Source organism: Leuciscus leuciscus (genome assembly GCF_965113295.1).
Source record: "Leuciscus leuciscus genome assembly, chromosome: 15".
In the NCBI taxonomy this organism is placed as follows: domain Eukaryota; kingdom Metazoa; phylum Chordata; class Actinopteri; order Cypriniformes; family Leuciscidae; genus Leuciscus; species Leuciscus leuciscus.
Genome location: NC_138739.1, coordinates 16,824,814 through 16,846,538, shown reverse-complemented (window position 1 = coordinate 16,846,538; position 21,725 = coordinate 16,824,814). Strand labels below are relative to the sequence as shown.

At 35.8% G+C, this 21,725-nt stretch overlaps 2 protein-coding genes across 5 annotated transcripts in view; both read left to right on the top strand.

Moving 5' to 3' along the window:
* The window catches only part of LOC309475961 (uncharacterized protein), a 46,489-nt gene extending 41,946 nt beyond the window's left edge, over positions 1-4,543 (top strand). The window contains exons 10-12 of one of the 2 annotated variants that reach the window (XM_082138986.1): positions 815-1,108; positions 1,646-1,951; positions 3,345-4,541. In XM_082138986.1, coding sequence (XP_081995112.1) covers positions 815-1,108; positions 1,646-1,951; positions 3,345-3,511 — 767 coding nt within the window. In that variant the 3' untranslated portion in view covers positions 3,512-4,541. Of the gene's footprint in view, positions 1-814; positions 1,109-1,645; positions 1,952-3,344 lie in introns of both variants that reach the window. The other variant, XM_082138987.1, reaches the window with a different exon arrangement.
* Positions 4,544-14,807: 10,264 nt separating this feature from the next.
* Positions 14,808-21,455, top strand: LOC309475991 (uncharacterized protein). 3 transcript variants are annotated; one of them, XM_082139052.1, is made up of 9 exons: positions 14,808-14,957; positions 15,886-16,209; positions 16,312-16,632; positions 16,722-16,841; positions 17,475-17,783; positions 17,936-18,247; positions 18,337-18,648; positions 20,051-20,356; positions 20,973-21,455. In XM_082139052.1, the coding sequence occupies exons 1-9, from the start codon at positions 14,912-14,914 to the stop codon at positions 21,032-21,034; spliced, it is 2,112 nt and encodes a 703-aa protein (XP_081995178.1). In that variant the 5' UTR covers positions 14,808-14,911; the 3' UTR covers positions 21,035-21,455. The 3 variants fall into 3 exon arrangements, with proteins under 3 accessions (XP_081995178.1, XP_081995180.1, XP_081995179.1); XM_082139054.1 differs by lacking the exon at positions 20,973-21,455 and having other exon boundaries at positions 20,056-20,231; XM_082139053.1 differs by lacking the exon at positions 20,973-21,455 and having other exon boundaries at positions 18,337-18,652; positions 20,051-20,231.
* The last annotated feature ends 270 nt before the right edge of the window (positions 21,456-21,725 follow it).

The window sequence follows — 21,725 nt, the reverse complement described above, 5'->3', positions numbered from 1 at the left end:
GAATTATGATTGTAAAGCACACAGGTGTTCAGACTGTGGTCCAGGGCCCCTGAGAGACTAGCAGGGGGTGCTAGGGACTCCAGGACAATATAAAAGCCTATTCATTTAATTTAGGAATCCACATGATGTGTTTATAACATCACTATGTAATGTTGCTCATATATAGTATTTTATGGGATCATTGAATATGGGGATTCTTGTTATCCAAAAGTTTGAAACCCCCTGATGAAGTGTGGATGAGAATGATTATCAGATCATGACAGAAAGGAAGTTTGATCTTTGCATCTTTGTGAAATCACATGAAATGCTGTCAGAATCAGTTAATACGGGGCTCTTCAAAAAAAAATTAGGACAAGGACCCCTTTATCTCATCTTGTTGAAGTCAAATGTTCTCCTGACCTGCACACTCATTTCATAGTAAACCACTAGATATTGTTTTAGACCAGTACAGATGTGAATAGTTGCAGTAAACATTATATTTAGACTGGATCAAGTGACCCGATACCTGAAATTAAAATTCTGAAAGCACTAGGTGGAAAACTGAAACCTAAAATGACTTTTGGTAAAATAATTAATTTCTTATTTTAAATTATTTTGTTTGTATAATTCTATTATTATTAGACTTTTTAATTCAATTCAATTTCTTTTCCTTTACTTTTTTTGTGCACTGTCATATTTCCCTCCTTATTTCTACAAAATGAAAAATGCCATTTTCGGCTGCCAAAATTTCGGTTCTTCCCTAGTATAATCAGTTACTGACAGTGAAATATCAATTTTATCTCTGTCTACTAAACATTTTCTGTTTGTTCTCCAGGTGCGTACACTTACGAAACAGTGCTGGAGGGAGAAGATGTTACTCTATCCTCTGATACTTATATAGTAAAAGATGTGGCAAACTGGTTCTTTAATGACGAAATTCTTGCAATTGGAATGAATGGACACATTAATAAGACTTCATACTGTGATGAGAGATTCAAAGACAGACTGGAATTAGATCATCAAACTGGATCTCTGACCATCACAGACACCAGACCCAGGGACAGAGGAGTTTATTATCTAAAGTTCCTCACACGTGGAATAGAAAGGGAATTCCGTGTCACTGTCAATGGTGAGTAATTCAAGCCTTTATAATCAAATTATAATCATATAAGCAAAAATATCATCCTCTTAAATTAACATCTGTTTAGTAGTTAAAATTAGTTGAATATTAGTGAACATGTGTAGTGTGGTAATTTGATGAACTGTTTTAACATTGAGCAGACATGTGGTTTCAGTGTAGTGACATCAGCAATCACAGAAGAAATATGGCCTACACATATGTTTGATTAGTTATTGGATGAAACAAAATAACTGAAAGAGCTGAAAGCATCATATATTAGCAAATCAGTTAATCTTACCTGCACAGAGTGACCATTTAAATAATAAACTCATGTGTAAAGAAGTCAGGATACACAGTCCTGCTACACACATTACAGTGATACTGAGAGACAGTAATGTGAAGTTTTGAGTCTTTTTCCATTTCAAACTGAATATTATCTGAATGATATTTGTGTAGTAATTTCAAACTCTGATGTTCACATGCACACACTAATGGAGACATTTCTTTGTGTTTCTCTGTTTCTATGTGCTGCTGTCGCTAATGAAGTGAGGAACATATCAGTGAAAGAGGGAGGATCAGTCACTCTAAACCCTAAACCTGAAATACAGAAAGATGATCAGATACAGTGGAAGTTTGGAGATAAATACATTCTCATAGCTGAAATCAAAGGAGGGACCGGAGAGACACATGATTATGTTCTTGATGGGAGATTCAGAGGCAGACTGACGCTGGATGAGGAGACTGGATCTCTGATCATCACAGACATCACAGCTGAACAATCTGGAGTTTATAAACTACAGATCCGCAGCAGCAGAGAAACCACACACAAGACATTTGTTGTTTCTGTCTCTGGTAAGTAGTTCTTTCAATTTTTTTTTTTTTTAAATATAGATGATGTCTTTGTGGACATATCATGTTTTTATCTTGTTTGCTGTACACCCTGTCACATAGCAGCTTTTAGGCATTGTTCTGTCTTTTGTTAGAAGTAAAAAAATGACAAGGAGGTGTTCAGAGAACAACGGGGGCGTTAGAAGCAAGATTTTTAGGGCGTTCAGGTGTTCATGGTGGGCGACTGGGCGTTCACAAGTTTACACCAAAGATCCAGACAAGACAAGACAAGATTACACATGTAATTACTTGCAAAAATAATTGCCCGAAACTTAGCATGCCATTAAAAAACTATTGACTGAAGAACCACTTATATATTTTCAATAAATTATGTTCCCATTCACTCCGGTGATGAATTTTAAAATTAATTAAACTAAATTCTATTTATATGGTTAAACTTTTACATTTTTAGGCATTAACTAATGCCTAAGCCTAATGCCAACATGTTTTCTTTGTTCACCAAGTAATTTACTGGTCAGGCATTATTGTTACCTCGCAAGACTGTACGGAGAAAAAGACAATTTGATGGATAATTTAAATACATTCTGCTATTACATTTGGGTAATGTATTAATTCCACAGTCACATCTGAACACGAAACACTGCTTGGATAGTTTCAAGATAGTTAAAAATAATTTATAATACAATAATAATTTAATTGTTCATATGTGTTTATTCTTGTTAGAAGATTTTGTTTTTATTTTACTGATTATGAACACAAATGAATCAAGGGACCTGGATAATGGATAATGGCGCTGGCCCAAAAAAGGTTGAGAACCGTTTGTGCCGCAATGTGACCAGGAAAGCACACCAATTAGTTTCCATTCACAAACAACAGAGTGTGGAAATCTCGCAAAACCTCTCGCATCAAACGTGACTTTAAAGTGAACAAACATGGTGGGCGACAATGGTAATAATAGTTTTTGGACTGCTTTTTACAGAAAAGTTGCAGGGGAAAAAAGAAAAAGGTTTGGATGAAGTTGTGTTATGCTTCCGTCAGCTCGCTTTCTGATTGGGTATCATTTTGTTCCATGTGACAGTCTGCAGAGTGCGTGTGCGTTTCTCTTCAGGGTTCCTCCAACAAAACAGGATATCTATGATTTGAGATCGGTGTGACCCTGACGTTCTTCAGAGCAGATTCAGTCACTCTTAATACACCTCACACCAAAGGAAAATCTGATCAAATAATCTGTAGAACCATCATGATAATCAGGAATTTTCCTAGGATTGACTCGGAAGGGGAGAATTGGACACATCGGCCCGATTATGTTGTAGTGTGTGTTCAAGCTTAAGTTTTGAAATCTCTTGATCAGTACATCTCTCTTTTTAATATCTGTAATTGTCTGTGTATTTTCTAGCTGATTCCGCAGGAAACAGAGTGAATGATTCAGCGACTGTAGAGATGCCGCCGGTGAATGAAGAGGATTGGGATGCAGGGAATGATTCAGTGACTGTAGAGATGCCACTACTGAATGAAGAGAATCGGGATGTAGTGAATGAACAGGAGGGGACGAGTTCACTTTAAAGAGATAAGACACACCCATCAGTGTCAATCACTCTGACATCATCAACAATTCAGCTCCAGCTGCAACAATAAAAACATATTTCTGCTTTTATGAGCCTTAAAGTGAGAAATGTGTTGATCAGTTAAACTTGTATGTAAAAAGCTTATTTGGTTTTAGATGAACATGGAAACGTGTTTATCAAACAGTTTCATATAATGTTTTTATGTTACACTTCATACCTGCTAACATAATACTAGTCTGACTTTTACAGCTTTTGATTTTGTGTGATTGTAGACAGCGAGTTTAAGTAATATACTTTTTTAGATGTTTTGCCACAGCAGTATTTCTCTAACCATTGAATGTACTGTTTTATGTAAATAACAGCAGAACCAGATTAATGTCGATGTTCAGCATTGATCACAGTGTCTTTAAAGCTGAGATCACATGACCGTCTCTTCATGTGTAGAAAATCATTAGTGCATCTTTGACCATTCAGGGTTACTAAACTTCACTGTAAGTGACCCTTTTATTGTTAAAAAAAAAAAAAAACTTATGTTGACATTCTTTTTAATATTATTTTCGTTGAAATTGTAAATGTGTGCCTTATTTTGCTTTAGTAATTCTGCTTAAATAAGGGTCTGATCTGAAGTGAATGTTCATCTCCCAATCAGATGTGAATGCCAAATTGTAGATGTGATCTGAATTTATTTGTATTCATGATGAAGCACTTAATATTACTCTTGTTGCACTTATAGCAAAAAAAGATGGAAAAAGTGCCTAATACTTAGTTACAGTATAACCACATTGTGTTGTGTTTTGTGTTGTTTTATTGATTTTGACAAAAGCATCTGCTTGAGGAATACATGTTCATGTTAGATATAGATATGCCTCTGATCTTATTACATTTCTGTCCTCTAGCAGAAAAACACTTATTTTGCTTCCTAACAGCAGTCCAATCCAGCCATGAAAATGCTAGATGCATTTCATCTTTAGCATGCAACTTATAAACAAATTACCTATGTATACAATATTAATAAATAATAAAAAGGTAAAATTGTGTGAGGTGTGTGTTGCTTCATACCATATGTACTGTATGTACACAATAAAATCTGAGTACATTAAATCTGAACTTAGTTATAACCATAAAATAAATTGTGTTAATCATAATCGCAAACAAAGAAGATATGGGAGCTAGTTTCAGACGTTGTTCAACTAGCTGAATTTGGTAATTGAAGTGTACCAAGTGATGGTTTTGTGTTCAAATTTGGCATGTCGTTAAAAACCGAATTACAGTTCAAAGAAAGTCCAATCTAGCCATGCAAATGCTCTATAGATGCACTTCATCTTTTTGAGCACCAGATGGCAGTAGAAGAGTATACCCAAATTTATACTCTTTTGTATTCAAGGCCTCGTTGCTTATGTAATCTGTGGCTATTAATACAAATTATTAATATTATAATAGTATTATACACTTATTAATAACGATAGAAACACTATGTAATAGTAGGTATAGTTTATTTCTATAACGCATACAGTGGCGTTTTAGGGCCTTATTTTGAAGGCAGGTTGTGTATTACTTTATATTACAAAAGTCTGTGTATACAACAGGATTAAAGCACTTAAACGTATTTAAAGGGATAGTTCACCCCTAAATTAAAATTATTTCCTCATATCACTAATATCACCCCCTGTATGTGTGTGACAGAGCTTAGTGATGTCCAGATGTGTGGTCTGGTTGCTAATGGGATTAAGCACACAGCTGTAGTGTTTTTATCCTGATTAAATATAAGACATTTCTCAGGCAGTAAATGTGGATCTTTTAGAATAATTTAAGGAGCGCTGGACTGTTCTTGACTCTGTCTCGCCCTGTCATGGTCTTGTCTTGATCTCAATGATCTCAACCCCTCAAAAGTCTTGGTCATGTCTTGGTTTCAACACACACTGGTCTGGTCTTGACCTAGTCTTAACAACAGCATGAATGCATATTCAAATCAGTGATCAAGTGAGCAAATCCAGTTGAGTTGTTTTGGTGAACAGAAAGTCAATGAGTTTATTTAAAAATCTGTTTATTTTATTTATTTATTTATTTAATTTGTGAACTCTCGCCTGTGGAAAAAAAAAATTGACCAATAAAATATCGTACCATCACCAATTGACCTATTGGCTCAATACAAAGAACAAAATATAAAAGCTGAACGTTTTTCACCGTTTCATGCTCAACATCTTTAGTTTAATACGAGCAGTGTAAAAGAAGCCCTTTATCATTACACACACTTAGCACATAGATCATATAAGATCAAATCATGTTTTTTGTCCTTGTTTCATTTTGACTCACATTACAGCACATTTAGGCCCAGATAAACTTTCATTCTTCTCCCCCTAATGGAAAAACTGCATGCCTGAATAGACAACAATATAATACAAATAATCACTTATAAGACATGTATACCTTATAATGTTACAGATATATTTAGCACAGTGGTGTTGGGGAATTTACAGTTAACAACTCAAGGACCAGATATGATGAATGCAGTCAATTAAAGACAAGAGTCAGAATTATAATAAATTGAAGAAAATTTGACTGAATATAGTTTGCAGTTTCAATCGCAGAAAGAGTTTGTAGGCCGCTCTGGCGTACAGTCTCAGAACAACATCAATTATACTCTTACACATGTCACTAACTACGTCATCATGTTAGGTTGAATGAATCTGATTGGCTAAGAAAAGATAAACAGTTAATTTCCACAAATGGACTGATAGGCAGAAGCATCTCTTCATTAATGATACGACTGACACTCTTGAGGTCACAGAACTGCTTTATCTAGGCGCCAGCTTGTCCTTTCATCTTGTGTTCACCTCACTAATAGTGCCAGTTGTCCACCAATACTGATCTGTAACAAATAATACTGGCACACACACACAGCTTCATCATGGTTGAAATTGGTCGAGCTTGAACTATAAACAGAACAGTTTCCAAAAACATCCAGATAACATGTTCTTTCTCTCAATGAGAAGTGCAGACAACATTCACCACTATTCACCAAAAGTCAAATAGGCCTAAATGCTTTAAGAAGTCATTCAAATCATTTAATATGTAGAAAGAAAAAATACTGATTATTGATTACTAACTTGATTATAAATCACTCAAAAGAATATAAATACATATGTTCATTGAAGCGGCGATGGATTCCGGAATCTGACCCTTCAGTTTATATGAAGTTGAAAGTCTTTCTCAATTTGCTATGTAATTCTGTTTTAAATCACAATATAATAATCAGTGTCAAAACTACAAGCCTACAGGGTTTGCTGCTTTTTCTGACTCATTTAAAAACTGACTGATCGTCTCATTTTTAAGCTTTCGCTTCTCTAATACGGCTAATGGATCTGAATCGCACATCAGTCAGAGCGAGAAGATTTCTGTTCCTGTAAACGGTCAGACGGCTCATTCTGTGACATTAAAAGCTTTCTGCATTCAGCTGACAGTGGCATCTGAGAGGGATAAATCAGACTGAATGTGACAAGAAATACAGTCCTGTTTTTTTATTATAATTGTGAAATAAATTTAAATTACCTGGCAACATTTGATTCAATCTTTCAAAGGTCAAATTAATCTGACAGTGTTTCATTGTGAGAGTCTGATGGAGTTTGTACTGTCTGTCATGTTCAATGTAATAAAACAGCTTCAACACTTTCAGATTCACCCTTTCCAGCTCTGCAGAAACTCAACTTTCTCTCTGTTTGAACAGTGGCAAACTACAGGAACATCATTTGACTGTCTGAGCATGTGCAGCTAAAGAGATTAACGGCAAATTTATACTCGTTTTTGAACCAATAGGATGCAAGTTCCTTACTATTCTATATTCAATGAATCAATGCTATGCAGACAAAGTAAACTTTGCAAGCGGCATTCACAGTTGTTTTGATTGTGAGAGAGGATAAAACGTAGCAGAACGTCTTTCTGTCCTCCGCTTTCAAACTCGTCTTGATTATGAGTCATAAACCAGCACAGCAACAGCAGCCACGCCCACCAGAGCAGAGAGAGCCAATCGGATCACAGCTTCAGTGAATCCATAATAGTGGACATAGTATAGGGTTGAAAAGGAAAATAGTACAAATCTGCATTTTTATAACAGTAAAAGCTCTTTTTATGTCACGATATTATATTGTGTCATGTTTATCAAAATAAAACTGATTAAAACCAATGTTTTAAGGAATTTTACTCAAAGTTATACTCTTCAGAAACTGATTTGGACCCACAAACAATGGATGAATTTTTACGTAAATGTACTCTTCCCACTCTATCTCCAGATGATCGGGCATCTCTTAATAAAGATATCTCTTTAGAGGAATTGAAGAGCACAATAAACTCTTTAAAGAGCATGAAAACCCCTGGCCCAGACGGGTTACCAGCCGAACTATATAAAAAATTCAGCGACATCCTTACTCCTTATTTGCTTAAAACTTATCAGCAAGCACTAACAACTGGACTACCGCCGACTTTTTCTGAAGCCATTATCACAGTAATTTCTAAAAAAGGTACAAATCCTGAAGAAGTTGAGGGATACAGACCTATCTCCCTTATTAATGTTGATCAAAAAATATTATCCAAGACACTTGCTAATAGACTTGGCAAATTAATTAGCAAACTGGTTAACACAGATCAGAATGGATTTATCCCAGGAAGAAGTACTATACATAATACTAGACGCCTGTTTAATATAATTTATCATCCCAAGGCAATCCGAGACAATTTGGTTGTAATCTCATTGGATGCCGAAAAGGCATTCGACCGAGTGGAGTGGCGTTATTTGTTTGCTATCCTTGAGAAATTTAATATGGGGGATGAGTTTATAAAATGGATAAAAATTTTGTACAGTAATCCATCAGCACGGGTTTTAACAAATAAAATAATATCGGACTCCTTCTATCTTCAAAGAGGAACCAGACAGGGCTGCCCCCTCTCACCCCTTTTGTTCGCTTTAATAGTAGAGCCCCTGGCAGAAACCATTCGATGTAACCCATGCATACATGGCTTTAACACTTCAAACACTGTTAACAAAATATCACTCTACGCGGACGATATTTTGCTTTATATTACCCAACCTCAACACTCCTCCCCATTTAAAGTTTCCATGGAAAAAATTACATATTTAGGAATAGTGGTTACTTCTAAATATAATTTACTCCTCAAAACTAATTTCAACCCCTTACTATCCAAGTTACAAACCTGTATACACTATTGGAAAACTCTCCCAATCTCCTTAATTGGCAGAATAAATGCGATAAAAATGATATTTCTACCTCAAATATTATATTTATTTCGTAATATTCCAATACTTTTGCCCAAGTCCTTCTTTAAACACCTTGATTCGATTGTTCTTCCTTTTCTATGGAACTGCAAGGGTCACAGAATAAAAAAAATACACCTTTGTAAACCTAAACATGAGGGGGGGTTGGCCCTTCCAGATTTTCGCCTTTATTATTGGGCCACTCACTTACAAGTTTTTGCACTATGGTTGGAACAGTCAGCTAATGCCCCAGAATGGCTTCAGATGGAGCGGGATTATTGCCATCCCTATGATCTTGGAGCAGTGTTGCTTTCTCCAGTGATATTAGACCAAACTGTAGTTAATGGTTTCGTCATAAAAAGTCAGTTACGTATTTGGAGACAGATAAGAGATTACCTTAATATAAAATCACTCTCCCTCTTAATCCCGATCGCAAATAATCCATCATTTCCTCCTTCGAGGTTGGATTCAACCTTTAATCAATGGAAGGAACTGGGTATATGCACAGTCAAGGACCTTTATTTGGATGGGGCGTTAGCTTCCTTTACGCAACTACAACAGAAATACAACCTTCCAAAAAATATTTTTTTTCAGATTTTTACAGATAAGGAATTACTTGCGTACACATAATGTCGCCCTGGATGAGGTCCCGCCCTCAATCAGTGATGATTGTCTCACTCAGTTTAGAGGAAATAAAAATCAGTTATCTTTAATTTATGGAAAGTTGCAAGCAGCTACTTCTCCCTCTACAAGCCTGATTAGAGAGGAATGGGAGCGAGAGATGGGGATTGGAATCTCTGAAGAGATTTGGCAGAATGGTTTAGAGGATATTGATAAACAATCGGTCAATACAAGATTATGCCTCATTCAATTTAAGGTCTTACATAGATTACATTTCTCAAAAAAGAAATTACATAGGATTTTTCCCAATGTCTCGCCTCTTTGTGACAAGTGCAAGTCAGAAGATGCTGATTTAGCTCATAGTTTTATTTTCTGCCATAAAATACAGGGATTCTGGTGTGAGGTTTTTAAAATGCTTTCAGATGTACTTAATGTAAACTTGGAACCAGACCCAGTGCTCATTATATTAGGACATTCTAACCATATATATTCGTTGAACAGTGCTCAACAGAAATTTCTCACATATTGTCTGATAACAGCCAAGAAACAGTTACTACTGTTTTGGAAAAAGGTTTACCCTCCTGATGCTAAATTAAGGCTTGAGGAACTGACGTTTACTCTACACCTGGAACGAACTAGATACCTTTGGAAAGGCAACATCGGACAATTCCACAAGATTTGGGACCCTTTTATCTGCTACCTCAATAGGAATGTTACTCCTTAATGCAATGTATTGTAGGCTGTCTTAAGTGCTGTGTATTAATGTCACGGGATTATATATTAACAGGCGGGGGATGGGGTGTTGGTTATAGTTGTATTTGTTTTTATTATTATTTTTTTTATATTATTATTATTATTATTAAATTTTTTTTGCATATAAGAAAATGAATCCTGGAACCTGTAATTATTTCAAGGTCATTTGTTGTTTGAATAAAAAACCCATTTGACAAAAAAATAAAACTGATTAAAAAAACGCAGACCCCACTTCATTAATAGTATAGGCTTATGTTTAACTTTATTCTTGTACAAAAAGACACTGTATTAAACAGTACAAAAAAAAAGTATTAAATGAATGTCGTTTTTTAATTCGTTTTTGCCATCAGCACGTGATTTGTGACGGCCGAAGCTTCGTTCACCTGAGAATCACGTGACTGCATCGCCATCTCGAAGAGAACACAGCTGGTAAGTGCTACTATTATAAGTTCAGTTTTGTTATGTCTTCTTAACACTCTCATAATTAATTTGGTTGTAGAATTTGTTTGTCACTCCCGTAAATTACAAAAGCTCATGTGGACAGAATGAGATTAAAGCGCTCAAAAGAGGAGTGACAATCGTATTTAAAGGGATAGTTCACCCCATTATATCACAATATCATACCTGAACCTGAGTCCTCCTATGATGTCCAGATGTTGAGATTGATTTCTGATGGGATTGTTGATCACACAGCTGAATGTTTTGTTATCCTGATATTCCAGATGAGATCACACACTAACCTGTTAACATGGGTACGGAAAAAAATACGCACCGCATACGCACTGCAAACTCCGTTTGCAGTGCGTATGCGGTGCGTATTTTTTTCCGTACCCATGTTAACAGGTTAGAGCTTTCACACTGCATGCGGTTGCAGTCCGTCGATCCGTTCCAGTTGCGGTGCGTATACAGCAGTGCAGAGATCGTTTCCGCACCGAGTCTATTTTTGCTGTGCTGCAAACGCTGAATTAAAGTGACAGCGCATGTTGCGTGGTGAAAATGAACACAGATTGACCTGAAAATGTAGTAATTTCACCATAAATGCGATTAATTAAATTAAATTGAGTAAATCTCACCATAGATGTATTTAATTAAATACTACGTTTTTGGTAAAGCAAGGAAAGCTACAATTTACCTCAACAAGGCGACATAATGAACAACACTTGTCACATGCGTGGAGGTGGAAAAACAAGTTTTGACATGCAAGATTTATTGTATTAAGATTTAAATTATGCAAAAGAAAGGGTATGAGTCTGCTGTTTTTGTCAATTTTAAGTTTAAATTTAAAATGTAGGCTATTCGATTTAATATTTGTACATGGTTAAATATTTGACCACTTGCTTGAGCAACTTAAGTAGAAGTAATGCATTGAATAATAGGCTGACGTTGTTTAAATTGTGTTTAAACGTGCACACGTCTATTAAAGAGTGAAATGTGCAAAGATAATCGCAATGCTGAGACGTTAAGACCGCGGGTAAATCAAGGGAAAATACAATTTGCTTCAACAAGGCATAATGAACAACACTCGTCTCATTCGTGGAGGTGGAAAAACAAGTTCTTTGTGACATGCAATGTTTATTATAAAGATTTAAATTATGCAAAAGAAAGGGTATGAGTCTGCTGTTTTTGTCAATTTTAATTTTTAATTAAAAATATATGTAGGCTATTCGATTTTAATATCTGTACATGGTAAAATATTTTACCACTTGCTTGAGCAACTTAATATATAATTATATAGAAGTAATGCATTTAATAATATGTTGTTTAAATTGTGTTTAAACGTGAATACGTCTATTAAGAGTGTATATGTGTACAAAGAGAATTGCAATGCTGACAAAAAACTTTTTTTTAAATAAAAGTTGCTGATAACTTCCGGATTTGAAATACATATAGCGAGTATGTATTTGTGTTATAGCCTACAGCAGCGGATCAGTTACGCACTGCAAACGCAGCATATGTGAAAGCACTATTGCATGTGCTGCTCCTGCACTGCATACGCACTGCAACACGCACCGCACCCGCACTGCACACGGAGTATGTGTGAAATGGGCGTAATCCTTGGCAAATCATCTTTTGCACTGTTCCCTTAAGTTTAATTGGTGGGTCAACTTACCCACCAGCCCATATTTTACCCCATATCTTAACATATTATATTATGATAATTTAATAATCCTACTTGAAATAAGAATATGGCAAGAGGCAAATCAAATGTGCACACAGTATAATGCTCTGCTTACCATAGACGGTGACAATGAAATTCTTGATCGAGACCTTGTTTTCAACAACGATTTTATAAAGTCCAGCATGTTCTGTGCTGGTGTTTGTGATGGTCAGAGATCCAGACTGATAGTCCAGCTTCAGTCTGTCTCTGAATCTCTCATCGGCACCATCGTGACAGGTCTCATTGTGAACTCTGTTGATTTTAGCGATGTGAGTGTCTTGCGGTCCAAACGTCCACACTATCACATGTCTCTGTAGTTCAGGAACATCAGTGTGTAGAGTGACAGAATCTCCCTCCATCACTGACACTGTCTCTGTTTCACCGGTCTCAACACCAAACACACCTGGAGAACAAGCGTAGGAAAAGATTCACAGGCACAACTGATGATGCTTTACTAAAACAGTAACTAAAAAAAAAAACATTTACACCTTACCAGCTAAGTACAATATCCACAGACAGAAAAAACAAACAAATGTGTGATGCATTGTCTTCAAGAACTTGCAACCTGCTAACCCTTCATGAGTCTAAAGAGGTAAAGACTTATTTGAAATGAACCCTGAAACTGTTTCTTGCCGAGATGAGATGCAGTTCCTTGTTTAGCGGTAAAGTCATAGAGAGACTGTGCAGTCAGTAGGCCTACTCTGGTGTGTGTGTAAGAGCATTTTACAGTATAAATCAAACAATATCATTTTTTGTTGTCAACTGTATCTTTTTTTTACTTTTTTTAATACATTAATGTCAAGTTTAGAAATACTGAACTTTAAATGTGTGCCTTTCAAACTTTTAGTCCATTGAATAGTCCCATAACAACACATTGACTTACTGAAGTCATATTAGTTTTGTTCCAATCTATATTAAAAAAAAAACAAAACAAAAAAACATTAACATGCCATGGATACAAGCTTTGTCTAATGCTGATTGCATGTTAAATGCTCAAAGAAGGTTAAATGGAAAATAGATTCTGATCTGTGATCAGGTTTTGCCTTTCTCTGCCCTCATGAGTAGAATGACAGAAACTACAAGCAAGAACAGAATTCATAGAGATTGGAAACCAACAGCATATTATAGGCCTACGTTATAAATATTAGGGTGAATAGTGGTAAAGTGGGACAGTTAAGCTTTTTAATTTCTATCTTTACATGTAAATCATTCCATTGCTAAAAATCAACACTGATAGAGCTCATCATAAGCAAGTATGTGATAAAAAAATATAGATTCTGTGGCTATGACATAACTTCCGGGGGTGTGGCACACCATATTCAACAACCTTACAGTGAACCATGATGGTAAAGTAAAATGACATAGCATTCTGAGGTGAATATTGTTAAGCTTATAAAAATTAAAACACTCATGGATAATTTGTAATTGTTATATATTTTGTTATAGGATGTAATGGTGAATCAGAATTTGTAAAAATCACATTCATATGAATCTTTTTTTGTTGTTTTTTATGTGATTTTGACACTGTCCCAGTTTGCCAATAGCGTATTGTTAAACTGGGACAGGGTATTACTGGCAAACTGGGACAGCCATTTAAGTCATTCTAATGGGGAATTGAGTTCCCTTTTTGTATGCCCCTCAAAAATTTAGTTAGCTAGCTACATATTTCAACAAAGATTGTAAACTGATTTAAAAAAACAATGCCAATTCCAAAAAAAAAAAAAGAAAGAAAGATAGAGGATACAAGCTTGTATGGCAAACATTTGCAATATTTGCAAAAAACTTTTTCAACAAAAAGAAATGAAACTTAGCCTGTGTGGAACAAAATTAGCCTACAAGAAGAAATGTTTATGAAGATTTCTATTTTTTTAATTTATATGAAATAAACTAAACCCAATACAAAATATTGTGGACAGGTGAGGGAGGGAGGGGTGGAAATAATCTGCTGTACTTGCATCCCTCCTTAAAAAAAGTGATTTTTATTATTTTCTTGTTGTTGTTTATATTTTTATTGTGTATTTAATTCATTGGGCCTACATTTGAGTAACAATTTAATGTGTTTGAAGTGTCCCAGTTTGCCAATAAAGGTGTCCCAGTTTGACAGTAGCGCCTGGAAAAATGTGGTTTGGGGTCAGTGTGTGTTTGAGGAAGAGTCATCCATCCTGTGTTTAATGTTTCTTTCTTTTTTATTCTGTATAGTAAAGTGGAGCTCTTAAGCTATTTAGAATAGTATCATATGAGGGGCTAAGACATTTGGATCATAATAAAACATTATGCAGAAGGTAAATTATCAGAAAGTGTCCCACTTTACCACTATTCACCCTACATTTCAGTTTTGACTTGAAAATGAGCATTACAGAAAAACAGTAAAATAACATTTGTGCATAACCTAAATGATATTCATGAGCGAACGTCCGTTGGTTTGTGATAACCGGCCCATCTGTTTAAAATTCCTCAACAGTGAGTCAACACTTTTTTTTTTGCCATCAGTGACGGCGCTGGCACTGTCACTCGTGTTTTTCTCGTTTATACGACAGAAACGCCACGGTCGATCACCTCATCAGCTCGAGTCATGGTATGATCTAGGATTCTAAGACAATATGAAGAAACTGTTATTGCTCTTTTCTTTCGCATTATTTTTTCACGGTAAGTCATCGGTTCGTCATTCTTTCGGTTTCACATTCAGGCTAATATGTTCTTATACGTAAAATGTCACGTATTAGGCTACAACAGATTCGGAAAAAGACGAATTTCACCGTCGCTGTAATGTTGATGAATCGGAACATTTTCATGTAAGGAAAATAATTTGCAGAGAATAAAAGAAAAGCTAAATCATTGCTTCTGTCTGTTCTGCAGTAGCCTAATCTAGGGGACGGGGTTGTCGGTCGTGGGCTTTTGGCGTCCGATTTCCACACCAACCGTTATAGCTATAGGTTATCAACATGATAAACTCTAGGTTATCCATCTGATAAGCTCGGGGACTGCAGATGGAAACTAGCTTAAGATAAATCTGGTGCAAAGCATCTTTAATGAATGTTTTTTGCACATTGTCCCTGTTGAAATAAACAAATAAATAAAATAAAAATAATCATAAATTGGTCAAAGATACATTCATGACGGAATGTACATTCATTCATTCATAGCCTTCAAACGGTTCACACTGCTTCTGTTTTGTTATGCAAATATTGCGCAATCATTCGTGGACAAATTCCACAATGACAAGATCTATTTTCATTTTATGATGATATTTAATTCTATAGCCTAGTATTCAGTGTATTCTGTAGTAATAGTTGGCTGTTCTAATAGGATAGTATTGGCATCTATGTCCATGAACCAACTACACCAAACTTTCTATTGCATAAAAGGCTCTTTACATTATTAAAAGTTACACTATGAGTAACATCTTTTTAAGAACTGATCACTGAAAGGTTCTTTGAAGAACCAGGAATGGCTCTTCTTTCTTCTGTGGCACTGCTGAGAAAACCCTCCTTTTGCAACCTTTATTTTTAAGATTACTGTTTGACGTAGTTTACTGATATTGAAAACTTTCAGCTATATTTTGTTTATTTCTCAGGTGTGTTTGGGGAGACGACACAAGTGTCAGTGAAAGAGGGAGATTCCGTCATTCTGCAGTCTAATGTCACTGAAATACAGAGAATATTTTTGTTGATGTGGATGTATGGATCTCAAAACTCCATTGTCGCTAAAATCGAGGGCACAGCTCAGACAGTCTCATTATATGATGTTGATGATGGGAGATTCGAGGACAGACTGCAGCTGGACAATAAGACTGGATCTCTGACCATCAGTGACATCAGAACCAAACACTCCGGAGATTATTATATAAAGATCATCAGCACTGAGACCTTAGTCAATACATTCACTGTTACTGTCCATGGTGAGTGGCTCCGATAGATCTATTGATTATATAGTTTAGGCCTATATATTTTACTTTTAAAATGCACTATGCATCGCATAACTGTTCCTGTTTGTTTTCCAGATGTGATTTTTGCAGGGTTGGAAAACAAGAGAGAAGGAGATTCTGTGACTCTACACACTGGTGTTACTGATTCACAGAAACACAATCTAATACGGTGGACGTTTGGAACTACGAATCCAGACACTTTTATAGCTGAAATGAATGTAAAGATTCATGAGATCACATACAGTCCTGATGAGAGATACAGAGAGAGACTACATCTGGAAAATCAGACGGGATATCTCACCATCAGAGACCTCAGAACCGCAGACGCTGGTGTTTATCAACTACAGATCTCCAACAGTAAAGAGACCTTATACAAGAGATTCAATGTTTTTGTTGGTAAGTAGCTCATGTTTATTCATGTTAAATGAGCATTTCCCTTAAATCGCACAGTAAAATTACTTATACTAATGACTTTCTCTCTTCAGCCATTCCAGATCCAGGTTTGTCCGCTGGTTATATTGTGCTGATTTGTGTTTTTCTCCTGCTGTGTGTGGCTGTAGCTCTGGCTGTGATTTACTACATGTGCAGATACTCTAAACGGAAAGGTAATCATTATCTACAGCTAATATAGCAAAAGGAATAATCCCATATAAGAGTTTAAAAGTGTATTTAATTTGCATAACTATGTTTTCTTTAATTGAGCAATACTATGTCTTTCACGAATTATACAGTAGGTGATCTTAAGAAAAACAGGAATTGACTGTACCTGTAAAGCAGTCTGTGATTCTTGTTCCCACTTAAGATACAGGAAGTTCTAGAATCCTAGAAATGCATTTTAAAAAGTTACTTTTCAAATGAATTGAAAATCAACAGAAAATAGAACATTCCTTTATTAGGAATGCAGCTTAAAATGCTACTTATTTATGCAGATCACTAGGAGATTTTGCAGTTTGAAAAATGAAACATCACCATGATGTTGAGAGTCAGACACAAACGGTGTCAGTAAACAACGCTTTTGAATCAAATTGAAAACCAATATCTGAGAGAAGATCTGTTTCTTGTTAGAACAGCTCCTTCATTGCAAATGCATTCTCACTGGTTTGGAGCAAAGCTATTATTTCTGATGGGACTTCAGACATTTATAGTGGTTTATGTGTTAATTTTTCTTTAGAATTGTAACTATTTGTAAAATTAAACATCTGTTAAAACTTTTTTTTTTTATCTTGGTGCTGAGACAGAAAATAAAAAATCGGTGTCAGTGACGGAGGGAAATTCTGTCACGCTGAGAACCGGTGCAACTGAAATCCAGAGAGAGGATGAAGTACTCTGGACATTTGGACCGCAGGACATGGTCATCGCTCAAATACACAAAAAGGCCGGCAACATTTCGTACGCCGACGACGAGCGGTTCAGCGACAAATTGCAGCTGGACCAGCAGACTGGAGATCTGACCATCAGCGACATCAGGATCCGGATCTCTGGAGATTATCAGATGCAGATCACAGGCAGCAGAGCCAAAACGAAGAGATTCAAGGTTATTGTACGAGGTGTGTGGGTAAATTACTTCAAACACCCTACAGTGTTGTCTGTAAACGTGTTCATTTATTCATTTTACACTGCATTGAGGTCTAAAGTGGGTTTTGAGTTGTTCATCTGCACATATCAACATGCTTTGTTTCTATTTCTTTATGAAATGAAGTGGACACACTGAAATTCACGGAGGGAGAGTCTGTCCACCTGCAGACTGGTATTACCGAAATACAGAAAGATGATGTGATTCTGTGGAAGTTTGAACCTATAAACGCCCTCATAGCCAAAGTTGATGGCCAAACCAATGTGACCAGCGTCTACGATGTTGAGGACGAGAGATTCAAAGACAGACTGGAGCTGGACAGTCGAACTGGAGATCTCACCATCACAAACACCAAAAGCAGCGACTCTGGAGTTTACGAAGTACAGATGAAGAGCAGCAGTAAAGCTTCATACAAGAAATTCAACGTTCTTGTTTGGCGTGAGTAGCTCAAGATAATCACAGTATTGATAGTGTGGTTTACTTTCACATTCACATGTTTCTTCTATATGTTTCTCTCTCTTTGGCAGTGAATACGCTGAAATATACAGTTGGAGATTCTGTGACTCTACAAACTGGTGTTACCAATCTGAAGAATGATGAGCGGATACTGTGGAAGTTTAGCGATAAAGAAACGTTCATAGCTGAACTCACCGCAGCCACCAATCAGGCCTTATTCTATGAAGGTCCTGATGGGAGATTCAGAGACAGATTACAGTTAAACCAGCGAACTGGAGATCTGACCATCAGGAACATCAGCAGAGCACATTCAGACGTTTATACACTACAAATCACCAGCGGCAAAAAGATCACATGCAAGAGATTCATGGTGATTGCCCACGGTGAGTGACACAATCATATTTAGCACTGTTTTGATGCTTTTAATGCTCTTTACACAGATTATTAATAGTTAAAGACACAAACACGTAACTTTGTTACAAGGCGGCACATTTGTATGAATTCGTACAGTGTAAATCATACAAAAACGTAAGCATGAAGGTCCACCCCTAACCCCATATCTTAACACTTGGGTTTATGCAGATTGTACAAAAACGTACACATTATATTGTATGTATTTATATGAATTAGCCACCAATTTGCCCAAAACAGTAAAATAGTTACAAATTGTCTTGAGTGTGTTGAAAAGACTGAAAATTTGAAGATATTTGGGCTATAATTTAATTTGGTGGATAAAGCAAGGAATATAATAAATAAAAGATGATCGACAGGCCATGTCTTCCCCCTCTTTACCCTTCTTTACTCAAACATCAGATTTTTTAATGCAGGAAAGAGGTGGCAACAGTTTACACAGGAATCTTGTGGGAAAAAAAAACGGAAAAAAAAACCGGCTGAAATGTCGTTCCAGCTGACAGGAACGTTCTTAGAACTTTAGCTAACGTTCTGGCAAGGTTCTCTCAAAGTTCTTAAAGTAACATTAATAGAATTTTCGTTCAAATGTATCTGTTCTTCAAAAATGTTCTCAAACCGTTACCATAAAAACATTATTTATATATTGTTCATGGAATGTTTTTTTCTCAAGTTTTAGTTAGATGTTCATAAATTTTTTTGGAGATTTAAAAAAAAAATATTTACCTTTAAATTACTAGACATTATAAAATCATATTTTGGTAAAGTTTGATCATTTTTTAGGTTTTTCCATGTATACTGAAGCATTCCTCGCAATCCATTCATTCCTAAGGGGGTCATGGGAAGGATTTTTTACTTTATTTTTTATTTTTATTACAACCACATAAAATCCTCGAATTCAGTCACTTGTGTGTGTGTGTTTGTGTGTGTGTGTGTGTGTGTGTGTGTGTGTGTGTGTGTGTGTGTGTGTGTGTGTGTGTGTGTGTGTGTGTGTATATTTGTGGTTCAAGTGCGACAAAAGTCCAAAGGTCTTGGACCATTGCTATTAACAATGAATTTTAAACGAGGGAAAGATGAGGGTTTGGGAATATTAGCAAAACATTCCTAGAACATTTTTTTTTCTTTTTTCTTATAGAAACACTGGTTTTGATTGTCCAGGTTTGCTTAGATAAACAATTGAAATGTCGTTCCAAATCCAAACCTGTATAGATTATGTGGAGCGCAGAAATCCATCACAATATTGAAGAAAATGTACCCTCTTGACCTCCTAATTAATCAGCCAGCAGTTCGTTTCGATGTTACCGTGGCTGTGAGGTCAGATCACCTGTTATAATGTCCATGTTTTTCTCTGTTATCTGGTGCTGCGACAAAATAAAGAGAAGACTGTGTCAGCGACGGTGGGAGATTTGGTCACGCTACTCAACGAAACTGAAATACAAGATGATGATCTGATTCTGTGGCTGTTTGGAGCTGAAGACAGACTCATAGCTAAAAGAGAAACAAATAAAAGTGCCTGTACATATTATGGCGCTGAAGGGAAATTCAAAAACATATTGGATCTGGATCATCAAACTGGATCTCTGATCATAAGAAACAGCACAACTGAACATGCCGGAGTCTATAAACTACTGATCATCAGCAGCCGAGAGACTAAATACAAGAGATATAAAGTTACAATCCGTGGTGAGTAACATGGTGATCTTTTCTATTTCGGCTCTGTGTACAGACGCTCTGAAATTATCATATTGCTGTCACGTCTTGTTTTGGTTTTGTTTCATGTCAGTCATGTTTCATGTCTTTGTCATATGATTCTCTGTTAGTCATGTGATCCTGCCATGTGTTCCCTTGTCTGATGTGTCATGCTGTCATTGGTCCATTGTTTCATTGTTCATAGGTGTCCTTTGTCTAGTCATTAGTCTGTATGTAAGCCCTCATGTTTGCCATGTGTCTTTGTCAAGTATTGTTTCCTTTAACCACTGTTTGGTAAGCTCCGTGTCCGTGTCCGTGTCCGTGCTTTTGTTTTCAGTTTGATCACGTTTTGTAAATAAACTGCATTTGGGTTCTCAACGAGCTCACCTTCAGGGGACTGCTTTACAATTGGAAGATTTAATTTTCTAAATTGTCCTTTAATTTTCTCAATTCTTTACGGTTTGACACTCAACACTGTATTATTTTTAGTGTTTTTGATCGGATAAGTGGTAGAAATGCTTGTTTTTTAAACATGTTTATTGGCTGAACATTGACACTAAAGTAGCTGTGACATCAACCTTTTTAACCAGTATTCTTTGTTTTCTTACAGAGAGAGAAAGAAATACAGACAGCGGGGATGAGCAGGAGGGGATACGCTTAATACAAATATAACTGTGAATTTTTGCACATTTTGTATGATATTATGTAAACAATTTTAGAGAATTTATAATTTACTATTATTTTAATTAGGTGCTTGTGAACATAACAAATGTGATCATAACTAAACTTGGTTCAAATGATTAATCTATTTATTTTTTTATGTTATATATTTATGAATTTATTTTACTACAGTCCTTAACTTGTTAGTGTATGGACCTTATACTGTATAGCAGTGATTTGTTACTGTGTTATGTATTAGACAGTGCTATATTTCATATTGGCTGAATGCATGCATACTGCCTGACTCTTGACATTGGACAATGATTTATAATTGGTAATAGTATACATTTTGATATTAATGAGGTTCTAATGAGTCTGCTTTAAGGTTTATTCCATGTCAGTTTTTTTTTTTTTTATGGTCTTGCTTTTTGTATTCCACTGCTTTTGTGTGTGTTCCTTGGTTGAATGGCTTTTGTTTTATTCTCATTTCCAAGTCATTTTGTATAAGATTCTGCTCAATTAATAAAAGTTCATATCAATATCTAGATATACTGCTGGTATTAATATCTTAATATCTGTTTGTAAACCACAATCTGATGAAGTCTTTTCTGGAAAGATTGCAAAAACTAAAATATTCTCTAGTTTAATTCAATAAAATAGTCAATTAATTCACCTTAAGGTACAGTCAAAATAACCATTGTTT